The sequence below is a fragment of the Xenopus laevis genome, chromosome 2S (genome assembly GCF_017654675.1).
Source record: "Xenopus laevis strain J_2021 chromosome 2S, Xenopus_laevis_v10.1, whole genome shotgun sequence".
Lineage (NCBI taxonomy): Eukaryota > Metazoa > Chordata > Amphibia > Anura > Pipidae > Xenopus > Xenopus laevis.
In genome coordinates, this window is record NC_054374.1 from 24,413,839 (window position 1) to 24,432,533 (window position 18,695).

At 38.2% G+C, this 18,695-nt stretch overlaps 1 protein-coding gene across 1 annotated transcript; it reads right to left on the reverse strand.

The window, feature by feature from the left end:
- Positions 1–742: 742 nt before the first annotated feature.
- On the reverse strand, positions 743–18,344 carry LOC108708873 (cell surface glycoprotein CD200 receptor 1-A). Its single transcript, XM_018248536.2, has 6 exons — positions 18,154–18,344; positions 12,552–12,833; positions 10,310–10,576; positions 8,214–8,310; positions 7,555–7,618; positions 743–1,221 (listed from the first exon to the last, which is right to left on the reverse strand). Exons 1-6 carry the CDS (start codon positions 18,224–18,226, stop codon positions 1,144–1,146), a joined length of 861 nt encoding a protein of 286 aa, XP_018104025.1. The 5' UTR covers positions 18,227–18,344; the 3' UTR covers positions 743–1,143.
- Positions 18,345–18,695: the final 351 nt, after the last annotated feature.

Consider the following 18,695-nt stretch of genomic DNA (forward strand, 5'->3'; position numbering starts at 1 on the left):
TAGGGGGAATATGTGGTGTTTATACAAATGGCCTGCGGGTGTCACCGTGCACAAGACTTGTACTGTGTATACACAGGAGTTCATCCATGTTGCTGAACTACAGCTTTACTTCCCACAGTCTGCAGTGAACAGGCACTGCTCTTTTAAGAACTTTTTGTCATTTTAACACACACTGTATCTCTAATGCCCGCATCCAAAATACTATCTGTGGGGGGATTGTTCGTAGCTGTGAGTAGGGGTCAAGCTAAACAGATCTACAGATTAGACAGGAGGCCCAGGTTGGCAACACAAGGATTTTAGGCTCCTGCATGTGGTTTATTTTCCCAGTATACAAAACATAAACAGGCACAACTTCCATGCATAGGAAGAAAACAAATATATCTCAACAAATTTTTGGTATCAAATCACACATCCCTTAAACAGTGACACCAGCGGACTCATTGGCCATTTTCCAACCATGCTCCAGGGTCTTATCCTGTCTTACCATATAGATTTAAAGGAGCCAACACCTCACGCTGGTTGCTATATATCTGCCATCATATACAGAAATCCTACTGGGACAAACCTCTTTATCACACCCCTCCCCACTGAAAATTTATAGCATGGCCTTAAAATAAAACCAATAACAGTTAATGGTTGGCTTAGCAATTTTGTATAAGTTTTGATTTTCACAAAACCTTTACAACGCGTCGTTGAAGCAAAAACGTATACTTCTGGGGCAAAAAAAGACATTTGCTGGAGATCGGGTCAAAATTAAATATTTTAATTTCAGGTTTCTGAATCCTCTTACTTTTATATTAATTGTTGCAGTTTCCCATTTTGGATTCGTTATAAAAGGCGTCAAGTTGCACTAATCTTTTGCATTAGGAATACAAAACATGGGACACAAATAAAAAGATCAATTTGCAAAATCCAATTTCATAAAGTGCTATAAAATAGTGGAAATATTTTCAGTGGATGTTGGACTGGCAGACTCATTCGTTCCCCAGTTATTTTGAATTCTTCTATGTACATTTCAGTTAATCAACAGAAAAATAACCCAAGAAACCTATTGTATAATACACAGTGATCAGTTTTTAGCGTTATAAATAATGAAAGTCTGTGATTGTATTATAAGATCCTTTGGCTGCTGCCCGGCTCCCTTTACATCTCTGACACAGAATTATAAATGGTGTTTATTTTCTGGGTGTAGCTGGCGTACGGCTCCACATCTTCCTTGTTCTACAAAAGCACAAATAAAATCCTGTTAAATCACTGAAACCAACATGCTGTTAATATACAGGTATGGGATCCATTATCCAGAAACCCATTATCCAGAAAGCTCAGAATTACGGAAAGGCTGTCTCCCACAGACTCCATTATAATCAAATAATCCTAATTTTTAAAATTGATTTCCTTTTTCTCTATAGTAATAAAACTGTACTGATCCCAACTAAGATATAATTAATCCTTATTGGAGGCAATGTATTGGGTTTATTTAAAGTTTAAACTATTTTGTAATAGACTTACTGTATTAGATCCAAATTAATGAAAGATCCATTATCCGGAAAACCTCAGGTCCCAAGAATTCTGGATAACAGGTCCTATACCTGTACTACAATTAAAATACTAATACTTCATAGCAGCCAGGCTGATGAAAGGGGCCCATACATAAACCAATAGGCTGCTGGCCTGGATTAAAGGGTTTGGTAGAGATGTCGCGAACTGTTCGCCGGCGAACTTGTTCGCGCGAACATCGGGTGTTCGCGCTCGCCGGAAGTTCGCGAACGTCGCGCGACGTTCGCCATTTTGGGTTCGCCATTGTTGGCGCTTTTTTTTGCCCTCTCACCCCAGACCAGCAGGTACATGGCAGCCAATCAGGAAGCTCTCCCCTGGACCACTCCCCTTCCCTATAAAAACCGAAGCCCTGCAGCGTTTTTTCACTCTGCCTGTGTGTGCTGAAGAGATAGTGTAGGGAGAGAGCTGCTGCCTGTTAGTGATTTCAGGGACAGTTGAAAGTTTGCTGGCTAGTAATCGTTTTGATACTGCTCTGTTATTGGAGGGACAGAAGTCTGCAGGGGTTTGAGGGACATTTAAGCTTAGGTAGCTTTGCTGGCTAGTAATCTACCTTCTACTGCAGTGCTCTGTATGTAGCTGCAGTGGGCAGCTGTCCTGCTTCTGATACGTTGACTCAACGTATATGGCAAAAAATTACTATTTTCAGCATTTATATGGCATATTTTTTCTGGCAACTGTGCTTCAGTGGCTGCGACCAAAAAAACTGGGCAAACAATGCCTACAAGGTCAACGTATGGCAGTTGTTTAAAGAGAACAGTAGATTACTAGCCAGCAAAGCTACCTAAGCTAAAATGTCCCTCAAATCCCTGCAGACTTCTGTCCCTCCAATACAGAGCAGTATCAAGCAGATTACTAGCCAGCAAGCTTACTATCATCTGTCCCTGAAATCACTAACAGCTCTCCCCCTACACTATCTCTTCCAAGCACACACAGGCAGATTTTTCAGATACATTTTTGCCCTTGATCCCCCTCTGGCATGCCACTGTCCAGGTCGTTGCACCCTTTAAACAACTTTAAAATCATTTTTCTGGCCAGAAATGTCTTTTCTAGATGTTAAAGTTCGCCTTCCCATTGAAGTCTATGGGGTTCGCGAACCGTTCGCGAACCGCTCGCATTTTTGCGCAAGTTCGCGAATATGTTCGCGAACTTTTTTTCCGACGTTCGCTACATCCCTAGGGTTTGGGAGGTTTTCATTGTATGGCCAGCTGTAGCCATGAATTTCTAATCTTACAAATGTATAAATTAGTTGTTTTTCTGATAACTATTAATAAGTCCAAGATCACATTAGGTAGACTGACGCCCAGTAGATGGCAGCACAGATTGTTGAAAATAACATACATTAGTGGTAAAAGGGGCCTTTAAATTAACAAGGGCTCTTACTGATGAGTGGTTGAAGCTGCGCAACCGCAGGGGAGCGCAGGAATAGACGCAACATGCTGCATTTTTCCTGCGTTCGGCGCCTACACGCGCCTGTGTGAGTACAGCCCCATTGAGAAAACTGCGGCTGAACGCAGAAAAACAGACCGCAGGGGAGCGCAGCTTCAACCGCTCGTCTGTAAGAGCCCATAGTATGGTGTAGAGAGTGATATTCTGCAACTGGTTTTAATTTGTAATTATTTGAGGTATTTAAGTTATTTAGCTGTTTATTCAACAGCTTTCCAGTTTGCGATGTCAGCATTCTGGTTGCTAGGGTCCCTAGCAACCGTGCATTGATTTGAATAAGATACTGGCATATGAATAGCAGAGGCCTAAAAAGAAAGTACAAATAGCAATAACAATACATTTGTAGCCTTACAGAGCATTTGGTTTTTTTAGTCGGGGTCAGTGACCCCCCATTTGAAAGCTGAAAAGGGTCTGAAAAAAAAACAAATAATTCAAAAACAACAAAAAAGAAAAAATTTAAACGTTGCTTAGAATTAGCCATTCTAAAATTAACTTAAAGGTGAACCACCCCTATAACTGAGGCAAGAACCAAAAAGATTTCTTCAATAAGTATTTAATTGCATTTTTATTTATTTGACATTTTTTGAATTCTGATGTTACACTCCAGTGATTACTAAATTGATTTTACTTTGTTTATTTGTTTTGTTTTTCAGCTTTTCTGCTATTTAATAATTAGTCCAACATCACATCAGGTAGATTGATTGGCACCCAGTAGATGGCAGCAGAGATTGCCAGCAACTCCATGTACAGGTATGGGACCTGTTATCCAGAATTCTTAGGACCAGGGTTTTCCAGATAATGGATCTTTTGGATTATTTGGATAAAATGTAGACTATGGGAGATGACCTTTCTGTAATTTGGAGCTTTCTGGATAACAGGTCCCATACCAGTAATACTAGTGTCATTTAAAGTGGCAGCTTTAAGAAAAATTAACAATCCCAATTTAAGATTACAATTTTTAAATCTTTTTTTCTATTTTTAAAAAGGGCAAGATGAATTTACACTTCAGGGATTAATAAATAAATATGTCTGTTTATTGCTAATAGCCCAGAATCACATTGGGTAGATAGACGGACACGCAGCAGGTGGCAACACAGTCAGCAATTTCATGGATGATTAGTGTATAAATCGGCAATTTAATTGAGGATTGCACCAAGATAATACATCCCCATTTTAAGATTACATTTTTATAATAAACTGATTTTCTTCTAATTACTAATTAGCTCTAGATCACATCAGGTAGAATCACCCAGTAGGTGGCGCTAGCAATTGTCGGTAATTATTATTGGTGTTGTTTAAGGCGGTAACTAAACTGAGGATTGCACCAAGAAGAAATAACATCTCCAAATATATTTTTAATGATGAATACAAGTATGGGACCTGGTAGTTTCCGGATAACAGATCTTTCTGTAATTTGGATCTTCATACCTTAAGTCTACTAGAAAATCATGTAAACATTAAATAAACCCAATAGGCCGCTTTTGCTTCCAATAAGGATTCATTATATCTTAGTTTGGATCAAGTACAAGCTACTGTTTTAATATTACAGAGAAAAAAGGAAATGTTTTTTACAATTTTGGATTATTTGGTTAAAATGGAGTTCATGGGAGATGACCATTTCATAATTCGGAGCTTTCTCAATAACAGGTTTCCAGATAACAGATCGCATACCTGTACATTGCTTTTCTGCAAATGACTAATAGTTTTATTATCACATCAGATTGATTTGCACTGTGGAAAAGCTAAGAACAGTTAACCCTGGTAACCTAGAGCATTAAAGCAGCAGTATCAAAAAGTAATGATCCAGTTAGATACTGCAGGAAATGTAATGGTTGCTTTTTGGTTATCAAATTCCCCCACATGGTGTTTCATTTGTTTCCAAATATTTTAAAATATTTGTATTGTTTTTTTTTTAAACATCAATAATTGGTAGAGATGTTATCAGCCTAATATTTCTTGTTCCTGTTGCAAAAAACTCTTGTAGTTTGTGTATACCTCCATTACTTCAGGTATGGGACCTATTATCCAGAATGCTCAGCACCTGGGGGTTTCTGGATAATCCATACATTTATAGAAAATCAGATGGCACACACAGAAGCATTCGTGCTAAAAGAGATCTCCACAACGTTTTGGAGGCACAGCCTCCTTTCTCAAGTGCGTCTGTGCCTCCGAAACGTTGGGGGGATCTCAATAAACTTCAAACATTTAGCACGAATGCTTCTGTGTGTGCCAACTGATTTTCTATAAGTGTATGGATTACGGATACCAAGGATTGCAGCAAGGTTCCCAGATAGAGCACCACCTATAAATGTGAGCAGATTCTACAATACTACATTTGTTTCTGGATAATGGATATTTCCATAATTTGGATCTTCATACCTTAAGTCTACTAAAAAAAATCACGTAAACGTGAAATAAACCCAATAGGCTGGTTCTGCTTTCAATATAAATATAAAAAAATTGGATTATTCGGATAAAATGGAGTCTATGGGAGACGGGCTTGCTGTAATCCGGATAATGTGTTTGCAGATAACAGATCCTATATCTGTATTAGGATAACTAGATACAACTTTACCAGTGTCCAAGCTAACGAAGACAATTGAACCCTGTCCAAATGACTGTTCCTTAGAGGTGCAAATACTCCATCATGGCTACTCTGGGAGGTGTTTAATGCAGCATGCTCAGCACATATGTATCTCTACTACTGGCTTGTCTAATTGAAATATATATTTACTCATTAAAGGTTGTAGTGTTTCAGATGCTAGGCTTTATGTGCAACACATTATATTACAAAGGGCACAAAGATGGTTCCCTCATGCTTCTTGAGAACATTACCAATCAATTATATATTTTAAGAGAAGTATTGTCCCTGGAACTGGTGTCCCTTGGGGTTGCTTTATAAAATACCCCCCTTAGGTCAGCCAGCAGGAGGACATGGCCTAGTAATCAAGAGACCGTGGTCTGATATCACTGGGAGGGGGCAGGATTAACTGGAGAACTACAAAGCAATAGCAGCAGTCAAAACAACCATCTTCTTCATAGCCTGCTCAGAGTAATATAAGATGGCATTCTGGAGAGATGCGATTTTTCATAAACTTCTTATAAAGGCAAGAAAATTTCATTTGTTCAGTCAAGCTGAGACCAGTGGGTCCATGTATGTAATTGTTTTTCAATAATTGGATTGACTCTCTTTTCCTTTTATAATTAGCTTTATCAAATGTTAATATAATATCCTGCCTGAAGTTGATCCAGGGACCTGGTGTTTCTGGGCAGTCTGACTTACCATTGCTCTATGTACACGGTTTACCCCCATAACTATACGTGTAACAGCAAGTAGGTCAGGGCTTTGTTTAGCTGTTATCTATCTGGCCCATCTGGTCCCATGTGATCAGTAATAGCCATTAGGCTGCCTATAAAGACCCCTGCCCTGCACTGAATTGTTGCCCAATATAGGTTCTGTTTACTGGTTCCTGGGTGTGATTATGGTTATTGATATCTGTGTTTGATCCTCTGATTGACTCTGATAATTTGCTGCCTATCCTGACCCTGGCCTGTGACCTAGACTATGCTTCAGTTCCTGATTTAGTACCGTATTGTCTGATCCTTGCAACTGACCCGGCCTGTCCCTTGACTATGCTTCTTGTCCTCACTTCCTATCACGTGTGGTTCCCTTGCTCGCACAGAACTTTCCCCTTGGTCCTCTCATACTAAGACCTGGTGGCATCTGAGTAGCTGAGGGCTCCTCCCGAGGCCAAAGGCGGCTGATACAGGCGGAAGACTGAGCCGCGATCAGGGTCGGACTGGGGGACCCGGGGCCCACCGGGACTGCTGTACAGGACCCCCTCCAGCCCCCCTACTGTGATACGCCGGTCATTGCGCATTCTTGAATGCCATGCACATGCGCAAACTGCGGCGCTTGGTGCGCATGCGCATACGGAGCTGCGTGGAGCTGCAGATTTTTTTTGTAAAATCTCAAATATTGGGAGAGGGGGGTCTGTGGGCCCATGAGGGTCGGGCCCACCGGGTTTTTTTCCCGGTGTCCCGCTGGGCCAGTCCGACACTGGCCGTGACCGTGACCTTGGGGTTTGTTCTGGGTTTGGCATACCAATCGTTACAGTTAACTGGGTGCAGAAATATAGCCCTTTGGTCTGGATGTACTGTAATCTTTATACTATCCAAGCAGAAAGGGACAACTCTGAATTAAGTACAGTTCAGAAAGAGCACCATAAGTTGGCAGTAATAGATAACATACAGTTATAGAGCGTCAGATTGGAGGGCCCGGGGCCCACCTCTGTCACCTTTGTCGCTTACCTTTTCTTGTGGCGGGGGGCCAGGTAGGGAGATGAGCAGCAGCGGCAGGAAGTAGGTCTGGCCCACCGGGTATTTCCCCGGTGTCCTGTCAGCCCAATTTGACCCTGCAGTTATTATAGCAATGTATCCCCCTATACTAAGGACACTTCTGTATCAGTGAATAGAGACCCTTTTAAATGGAACAAGACTGAACACCAGAAATACATAAGGGAGCAACCATTACCCACTAGAATCAGCCTTTACCTGCTCATTATCATTATCTTGTGGTGTCACAGTTGTGTTTTTTATTTCCTTGCTTAGACACGTCCTGCAAAACAGACACAAACATATAAGGTTGTATCATAATATTGGTAAAAAAAAATATCTACAGCTTTCGTCAGTTGGCTTCAGAATAGGGCTCCAAACATGGCAGTTAGCCATCTGCCATTGAAAGGGCTTCAAAGAAAGAATGTCACAATTCCTGAAGATAAGGCCTTCATTTCTTCTAATGACAAGGGTTGCCCTTAAACTTTCTGGAAATATTTACCGGCCAATAAGACAGCTGAATGTTTATTGGAGGTTTCATTATTTTAAATTCCACCTTTAGTTCCTCTCCTCAGACAGCAGCAGGCCTTCAAGTTCCCATTCCTATGTGTTATGATTATGAGCCTTAGCTCTGTGTGATATGTACAAGGGGTTTGTTCAGACAACATTAATTAGGATTAGAAGACAAAAATACTAATTTTTGAAGAGCATTTCAGCTAAAAACTCCCCATTTTTTAAAGAAGGAAATAAATATCTCAAAGACTTTTCTCAAGCTCATGACTCACATTCACATGAAGAAGCGCATGTTTAAGAAAGCCAGGGTAAAGCTTTCTCTAGGTTCTTTTACATCAATTCTTATAAAAGGGAAGGGCACTTACCTGAATCTTTGAGACATTGTCCAGAATAACAGGAATCCAATTATGATGAGGATAACGAGGACAGCAAATATCACCACCAATAAAACATATGCATCGCCTAGAAATAAAGAAGAATGTTTTCAAAAATGTAAACAAAAAAATATAAAAAATTCAAGCAAATGTAATTTCTCTTAAATATTTCTATAATATAAAAATGTTTCTAAACAAATAATTCACAAAATTCTAAGCAAAATTCAAAGAGAAAACCAGTAAATGCTACCTGCTTATTGGCTGGCATGGATACTAGATCTGGATCTAAACCTAATATTACTCACATTTGGTTATAAGTCACATGACTTTCAGCTCCTATTAGCTGAGTTCTTAGGCTGGTCATTCATTTATACTCTTATCAATGTTCTTTAGAGTGAATGGGAAGCTGAATAATGAGGTGTTGTCTTTTGTTGGTCTAATTACTCCAGATGAGTCGTTCTTAATTTCCAATATCTGTCTCAGTCTTTAGGTGGTTAGAATGAACACATTCCAAAGGACTAATATTTTAAGGTCTTTGACAAATGTTCTTGCTCTTGTTATAAATGTAGAAGAATTCAGCCAAGACACCTTCATAATGCTAAACACTGAGGTCTTCATAGCACAGCAGGACCACATTTTTAGAGCTACCTTAGAAACAAAAAAACACAAGAAAACGGCAGTCGACTATCTGCCAGTAAAATAGCTTCCACAAGTTCCAAAACCTTGAGATGTCCTCTGAAAGATCTACTGCTCTATAAAGTTGTTCTTACTTTCTTGACCACTTAATTTTAAATGCTACATTAGCAACAATACTCTATAAACCAAATTATCATGAAACAGCATGAGTCTATCGAATCATTAGGATAAGCTTACCACTTTCCAAATTGGGCCCGGGTGCCGATGCCCCAGACCTTCAGCATAGGGGAGTAATTCAAGACAAAAATAGCAATTAGCCTATGATTAAAGGAAAACTATACCCCCCAAACAATGTAGGTCTCTATAAAAAGATATTGCATAAAACAGCTCATATGTAAAATCCTGCTTCATGTAAATAAACCATTTTCATAATAATATACTTTTCTAGTTGTATGTGCCATTGGGTAATCATAAATAGAAAATTGCCATTTTAAAAAATAAGGGCCGCCCCCTGGGATCGTAGGATTCACTGTACTCACAAACATACAAACAAACCATACATGTTAGGTCACATGAGCCAATTAACAGACAGAGTTGTGTCTTTTGCTTCCACACTTCTTCCTGTTACAGTTAGAGTTGTAGTATTTCTGGTCAGGTGATCTCTGAGACAGCACAGAGACCATCACGAAATGGTGGCTCAAGGCAAGAGATGTAAAAGGGCAATATTTACTTATATATATTCCAGTTTGGTAAGATTCTTTAATATGCCACTTAATATGATATGAACTATCTGTTGCTTAAGTGTTCATTTTGGGGGTATAGTTTTCCTTTAAGTGTCCCTGTGTGACGCGAAACGCGTCAGGCATTATTTTTTTAGATATAGTGTAAAATAAAGTATCATATTTTTATATTCAATTTTTTGGATTCCATTTCTGTTGGATGTTCCAGATTGGTGCCTGCCTAATTGCTATTAATGCTAATTCTAAGCAAATTTTTCAATTGTTCTTCATTATTTAATTTTTTTAATTGTCTTCTTCTGACTCTTTTCAGCTTTCCAATGGGGGGGGGTCACTGACCCCATCTAAATGCTCGTTAAGACTACAAATGTATTGTTATTGCCAATTTGTATTACTTATCTTTCTATTCAGGCCTCTCCTGTTCATATTCCAGTCTCTCATTCAAATCAAAGCATGGTTGCTAGGGTCAACACTGCTGAAATTGCAAACTGGAGAGCTGCTGAATAAAAAGCTAAATAACTCAAAAACCACAAATAATAAAAGATGAAAACCAATTGCAAATTGCCTCAGAACTCTCTACACCACACAACAAGTTAATTTAACTCTGAACTTTTAAGTAAATGACAACAAATAATTATTGCAACAGATTACCGTAAATATAGAAGATTGAAAGGAAAGTATTACTTTCACCAATTGTTATTGGAAGATGCAAACCTTTATTGGGTGAAATAAATATGGAAAGATTTTGAGGATGTGAAAAACTTGGATGAGACACAAGACAAGTGATTTGGGTGACATTGTTGCTGGTTGCAGTGTATGTGCTGGTAACTGTCCAGTTCCTATCTGGCTGCATCGCCGTCTTTGTAGTGATGGAACCAACTGCTTCTGACACCCAGGAGATATTTGCTGCTGGATTTCCCCCATGTGCCCGGCACTCAGGTAAGCTATTCCTGTTCAATATCAATGTCACTGAAGGCTCAACTGAAAAACAAACAAAAATTAAAATATTAATAATTAAATAACATAGTTGGTACTTAAAGGATAATTAAACCTTTCAAATAAGTGAATGTAAAATTGACGAGGATGCTATTCAAAGCACTTTTGAAAATTACATGATTTGCTTTGTTTTTATTCCAAGATATTAAGGGATACATTTGCTGTTAATAGGAATGAATTTTGTTACAACAACACCACCTGCTGGTCATTTCCTGACCATTCTGACCACCAAGTAGTCAAGTTAGTTGTCAGGAGAAAGAAATAGGCTTCTCTTAAGTTCTGTTGCTTAGGAAAGGTTTGAGAAAGGCTTAGCATTGGGTCAGCCATGCAAGTGCAGGATACACAGTAGATAACATATAAGTACTACTATAGTTTATAGAAACAAGCTGCTGTGAAGCCATGGGGGCAGCCATTCAAGCACAAGATACACAGTAGATAACAGATAAGTACTACTATAGTTTATATAAACAAGCTGCTGTGTAGCCATGGGGGCAGCCATTCAAGCACAGAATACAGTAGATAACAGAAAAGCTCTGAAGAATCCCATTGTATACAACAGAGTGTATTTGTTATCTGCTGTGTATCCTGTGCCTTTCTCCTTTTTCAGCTTTGAATGGCTGCCCCTATGGCTACACAGCAGCTTGTTTATATAAACTATAGTAGTACGAGTAGGATTATTTTGCTGCTGCCACTGGTTCTGCAGAGTTGGAGAAAGTTTGTATTAAACAATACAAATACTATAAAATCCACATTAGATTACATGGCAACACAGTGCCCAATGCAGTCTGCATATTCTGAATATTAATCAGTCTTGCTGTATTGGCTTCTGGCCGATATTATTTGACTTGTGCTGTTTTGATCATTTATGACAATCCCTAAGCAGCAGCCCAGGCCACACTGAGCATGTGCACAGTCTTGGTCTTGCAACAATGTTTAACAAAGTTACAAGATGGTGACCCCCTGTGGCCAACTTTGAAAGCATAAATCATTTGTTTGATTAGGCTTGTGGTGCAGTAATTCGTGTTTATGTTTAGTATACAAAATACAGCATTTCTAGCCTTATTTCAGACTTTCCTTGTCCTTTAATGGGACTGCACTAGGCAAATTCATAGAAAAGTTCCTTGGAGTCTTTGTAGATAATAAACTTGGCTGTAGTAAGCAATGTCAGTCAGCAGCATCAAGAACAAATGAGGTCTTAAGCTGTTTTAAAAGGGGTATTGATTTACGGGAGGAGGGGGTTATTCTTCCACTTTATAGAGCAGCATTGGTAAGGCCCCCATCTAGAATATTCCATACAGTTTTGGTCTCCAGTGCTCAAACAGGAATTAAAGTGGGTCCAGAGAAGGGCAACTAAGCTGGTAAAAGGTATGGAAAATCTTAGCTATCAGAAAAGACTGGCCAAATTGGGGATTTTCACACTGGAGAAGAGGCGCTTAAGGGAGATATGATCACTATGTATAAATATAAAAGGGGATCATATAATAATCTCCCTAATGCTTATAGATCTTTCCAGCTGAGACAAGGTCACCCATTCCAATTAGAAGTAAAGAGGTTCCGCCTAAATATTGGGAAGGGGTTTGTTACAGTGAGAGCTGTGAAGATGTGGAATTCTCAGTGGTACAGACTCATACATTAGATAGCTTTAAGAAGGGTTTTTATGGCTTTTTAGCAAGTGACAGAATACAGGGTTATGGAAGATAGCTCATAGTACAAGTTGACTAATCCGCCATTTTGGAGTCAGGATGGAAGAGGCTTCAGGTGGGGTTTTTGCATTCCTCTGGATCAACTAGCCATTAGGCAGGTGAAAATAGAGTTCAAAGATTGAACTTGATGGACGTGTGTCTTTTTTCAACCAAACTTACTATGTTACTATGTTACTATGTCTCATACCAATAGAAAAGATGTAAAGGGGTTTCCAATAAGATAAATTAACAACAAAAGGGACAAGTCTGTTCTTTACCTATAACCTGTAGAACGACATGGTTGATGAAGGTCCCTCCTGCAGTTACAGTCTGACAGGTGTAGTTGCCATCATCAGTTACTGTAGCATTATATATCCTGAGGGAGGCGCTGTTTAACTCAATCCTGTTGCTGCAGTTACTAAACGTTTTGTTTCCTGTGTTTGAATAAACGCAATGAGAATTATCCAGCTGATGAACCTTCCAGGTGATCATTATGATGGGGTCTCCTGTAGGTGTCTTGTCACACTCCAGTACTGCTGTCTCCCCTCTAGGGACAAACACTGCCAAAAACAGCAAATACGTTAAAATATAGAAACCCTTTCTTCTTTTTCTTTTTTATTTGGAAGTATGTTATATACAAACATGCAGTATCTGTAATACAGTATTTATTTATTTATACATAACTAACTTTTTAAAGGACAAGTAAACATTTAAAACAAGTGAATGTAAAATTGATGAGGATACCATTCTAAGCACTTAAGTAATTTGCATTCATTATGTATTTATTTTTTATTCCAAGATATTAAGGGATACATGTACTGTTAATATGAAAGAATTTTGTTAAAAGTGAACCACCTGCTGGTCAGTTTCCCACCAGTCTGACCAGCAAGTAGTCAAGGAAGTTGTCAGGAGAAAGAAAGAGGCTGCTCTGATGTTCTTCTGATTAGGAAAGGTTTGAGAAAGGTTTTTAATTTTTTTCCTAAGTAGAAGAACATCAGAGCAGCCTCTCTTTCTTCTGACGACTTCCTTGACTACTTGGTGGTCAGACTGGTTGGAAATGGTTGGTGACGCTGTTGTAACAAAATGTATTCATATTAGCAGTACATGTATCCCTTAATATCTTGGAATTAAAGAAATATAAATAATAAATGAAAATGTAAAAAGTGCTTAGAATAGCACCCTCATCAATTTTACATTCACTTAGTATAAAGGTTATCCTTTAAATAAGATTTACATTGTTTTAAAGGTTGCATTTTATTTATGTTCACATGGTTAAATGCATTTGCCCATAGAGCCCTAAACCTCTGTAGCTTATTAGAACCCAAACTCACTCTAAACTCAGTGTCTGAAAGACAAATGTAAGTAGATCTGGAACAGCATATATCATACCCACAACAGATTTTCTGGTAGAGTCCAGGAACGTCTTATAATACCCCTTATGCCTGAAGTGTTGGAAGGGTTACTGCCTGCTCTGCTCTCATTTCCCTACAGAAATAGAGATTGGTAGCACTAGATAAGTACCTAATATATATGGAAAGAGACAAGAGGAAAGTGTTAGAACGGTTACTGCCTGCTCTGCTCCCAATAGGGATTGGTAACACTAAATACAGGTGCCTAATATATAAGCAAAGTATTGAGAGAATTACTGCCTGCTCTGTTTTCATCTCTCCAGAGAACCATTTTGATTTGAGGATATGTAATACTCCACAGTGTACCAGTAATATATCAGTTATAGAATTCTTTTTATAAACTTGCCAAATTATTTTACATCTGGAGAAAAGATGCAAAAAAAAAAAAATATTTTTGCAAAATGTAGCAGGGTCTGGAGCAGAAACCCTGATCTGCAAATATCTGTATAGCGGCAGCTTCACCACTCGGTGCTCTGCTCACTTCACACCTTTGCCAATGAGCGAGTGTGGGTTTCCAAGGCGACAAACACAAATACTGTAATCTAATTGCTTGCATGTCCATATTATACTGACTACATATGGATTATGAAAAGCCACGCTCAGTAAGGGACCTCAACAATGCTAAGGTCAAGAGAAACGGGCAAATAAATAAACATCTAGTCATTTTCAGGATGATTTTGTCTCCAGAATCTACTGTTTCTTTGCCATCTATAGAGGCTAATTTCTATTTCATTCAGGACAAGCAGTATGGCAGGTCCTACTCCTGTTAAAGATATACTGTCATGGGAAAACATGTTTTTTTGTTTTTTTTAAAAACACTTCAGTTTAATAGTGCTGCTCCATTTTTCAAAAGCGCAAACAGATTTTTTTTTATATTTATTTTTGAAATATCACATGGGACTAGACATATTGTCAGTTTCCCTGGTGCCCCCAGGCATGTGACATGTGATCTGATAAACTTCAGTCCTTCTTTATTGCTGCACTGCAAGATATCAACCCCCCTCCCAGCAGCCCGTCAGGAAACAGCTCCCTTGTAGATATAAGAACAGCGCTCAATAGTATACATCCATGTCCCACTGGGACTCCTTCAGTTACACCCGAGTAGGAGAAACAATAGCCTGTCAAAAAGCAGTTTCATAGTGCAGAACTGGCTCTTTCTGAAAGCACAGAACTAGACACAATGACCTGAGATGGCTCCTACACACCAATATTACAACTAAAAAATATGCACTTGTTGGGTTAGGAATGAAATTTTACATGGTAGACGGAATTATTTGCAGTGTACACAGTGTAATTTAGAAATAAAAACAACACCCTAAAACCAGGACCGTTCTCATCTGATTGTTGAGTCTAAACATGAATCAGTGTTGTCTTTAAGTAAATCTGAATATCGCAGGAAAAAAATTGCTTATGAATATCTCAGAATTCAGAAGTTTTCAGTTCTTCAGAAATGCTATCACATACAGTTACGGTATTTCACTTACTAGAAAATAAAAACGTAGAAATAAGAAACTGGTCCATTTTTTGATAAAATGTTTTCAGATTCCACATTTCAGCTATTTATAAAAAAAATTGTTAAAGAAAACATAAAAAAACGAGCCACGTTATTAATCATCATTTGTCCTATTTTAGCCCTACAACCCTTATTTAAAGTCTCAAATGCCAATCACAAAGTATATTTTTTACATTCCGCCCACCATCATTTTGTCATTTCTTTGTAACAGTTTTACTTTCTAGATGTTTTTGTTTTTTTGTCTATTTTTATCATTCAAATAAGCGAAGTTTCATTTTGAAATATCTCCCCATCAATACCTCACAGTAGCCGGTGATCGTTCTGGGCCACAAACAAGTCACAGAATATTTGAAGACAAAATGCATCTCCATGTTACACATATTTAAAAGAAGAAAAAGTTTTAAAAGTTTGAAAAATGTTTTTCTTTTTACTCATAAATACCCACAGAATGGCACAGAAGTAAGAAGGTGTACCAAGAAGGTTATCATAACATCTCTTTTTTTGTTCAGGTTAAAAATGTCATAAATAATTTCTTTTTTTCCATACAAATATTTTTGCGAAAATTATTGAAAAATTTGTGAAATTGGGAAAATTTTCCAAAATGCTTTGAAGTCTATGGGCGACATTTTTTTATTTTTTTTTGATGTGCGCCAAATTTTTTCACCCATTAGTCTTTTTGAGTGTCATTTTCATGTCGAAACTTGGCGAACAATTTCGCTCATCACTATTTAGGACCCATTTCAAGTGCAATATATTCAGATCCTTTCTCAGTCTGAATGTTATAAAATAACTACAATAACTATTTAACCCCATATTCAGTTGTCAATCTTAAGAACCAGATAGCAATTTCAGTTCTATTACATAACTGTTTCAAAGACAAAGTACTGAGTACAAGGTTGTTTAGAATCTTTTACTATAGCAAATTAATGGCACCATTCTCTTAACTATAAGCTTTACCCCAATACTTTGCTTCGGATGAGACCTTTAATTCTCAGGGGTTACGCTTTCAGAACGATGTGGAGGCAGGGTATTGTACAACTGTAATAAAGTGCTTATGCAGATTTATTGGGTGCCATTGGTTCTTGCAACTTAACCACATAATGTGTTTATTGAACAGAGTGATCCACAAAGGAGTGTACATAAAGATTAAGCAGGAATATAGAGCAACAGTGGATAGGCATATACTCACAAACACCAATGGTCTGTATCAGTACCTGAAGGGAATAAAACATACACAGCAGTAATGAAGGTACATCCAGCTTTCAGCCTTTTCCTAAGTGGAAGCCAGGGGAATCACTACGTCCCAAGTCTGTACACATAGTCCTTACTCTGGGCAATTAATACCCAGGATCATAATCTCACTCACACTCCTCATTGGAGCCTCAGGCTGCTCAGCTACATAACCTGACTGTCTGTCACTCCTAGAATGACCTATTAAGGTCAGTAGACTATCCTTATTAGACTTGACCTGTATAGGTTCCACCTTACCTTTCCTGCATGCTCAGGTAAGGGCTAAACAAAATGGACCCTGAGCACATGGCTGCTCGGAACTATATACGGTGCCGTCTACTAGACACTTATTGATCAGGGGGCATAGCTCAAGGCAGGATAAGGAAAGAGATCCCCCACCTAACTGTATTTTAGGATTCAGTTTAGGAGTCTATAATGCTATGGGACTGTCTGTTAAATAGTAAGTGGGGACTAATTTATCAGTCCCCTACACTATATAAAATGTCTAAAATATATTTTTTTTGAAGACGGACAACAAGTTTTTCAGGGTGAGCTTTACATTTTTAGAAATAAGGCACTTTACTCAGGTTAAAATTTATTTTTAAATTAAAAAAAAAGATTTGGTTTACTATTAGACATGAATGTAAAGATACCTGGTAGAACAGTGATTTAGATCTTCCAAACACAGGGAAATCCCTTTGATATAAAGGTCAGGGTTGTGCACCTCTGGGAAGATCTCCCCTGGGGTTCAGCCTCCCACGGATTACTAGAACTGACTCATACCAGAACCCTACGCCTACCTATGAGAGATACTTGTCATGCCGCACACACACTCCGAATGTGCCACACAGGAATAAATTGTTTCCAGTGTACTTTTTTTGCTTTCTCTTTCACTAAAGCATAAATATAGATGTACGAGATGGTGAGCTTCTCAGCCCAGCAAAATTTTAAAAAAAAAAGCCCTATATGAATCTCATAACAGTTTATGTTTAGACATCCTGCAACAATTTGTATAATTTAAAAATAGATATACCTGTATATATATATGTTTATTATTTTAATGGCTTACAAATATTCTGCAGTTGATATGATAAAAGTGATTTAAATGATTGCTTTTGGGATTAGAAATGGTTATAGTGATCTTATGATGTTCACCTGAATGTAGGAAGAATGCAAATTCAGTATAAAAAAAAAAGCTCCAATTAATCGGTTTGAGGGAAAACTCAATAAGATACTCCCGAAAAGCCTGAATTTTTCAGATTTTTGCTTGAAAAGGTCATATTTTGGGGCTAATTCCAGTGCAGACCATAGAAACTTCAAACTAGCATAGGGACCTCTCCCATTTTTTGCTTTTTGCTGCATCGGGCTTTAATAAATCAGCTAGCAGTTAGTCAGGTTAAAATTGAGTTAAAAGATTGAACTTGATGGACTTACTATGTTACTATGTATATTTTTGATGGGTTATCACTCACCGGGATACCAGGAAAACTCCCAGTGGGCCCAAGTTTCAGTGGGCCCTCCTGCTTCTAACCATTTGGCCTGTTTCATGGTCAATACCTACTTCTGTATGGTAAAAGAGAGGCTGAATAGATAAAGAATAATAAATAGAGGTTGAGTGAGGTAAGGAAGAGGAGAAAAGGTTTTCTGGTGGGCCCCTGGCATCCCAGTCGGACACTGTCACTCCCTTAAAGCTTTATGAAAAGAAAACTAATAAAAAGTGAGTCTTACCTGCAGTGGCCACATTGCCAGAAATAAACAGCATCAGGCAGACCACAAGGTGCATGGCTTGTAGAGAAGGCATGTTACAATGACTTCAGTCTAAACAATACATCATTGCTGGGTGTTATACGGCTGTGGTCATTGTGTTGACTGCAGAAGGTTTCTGGGCACATGGGAAGAGAGACTCGTTGCTCTGTTCCAGACTGATTAATACCGTACTGGTAATACTGTGCTGGAGAGCTTCCTTTATTAGACTGTTCATGCTGATTGAGATTTCCTGTGACATATCTTCAGATGACATTCAGGAAATGTGGAATGTGTTTGTCTTACATCAACATGACTTTTGATGTGTTCGTATGCCCTAGTTTACACACACACATTTGTACTTACACTATATTACTGCGTGAATAAATAATATACATTTTTAAATTCCATAGTCACTAAAATACCCATATATATATATATATATATATATATATATATATATATATATATATATATATATATATATATATATATATATATATATATATATACTGTGTATATATATT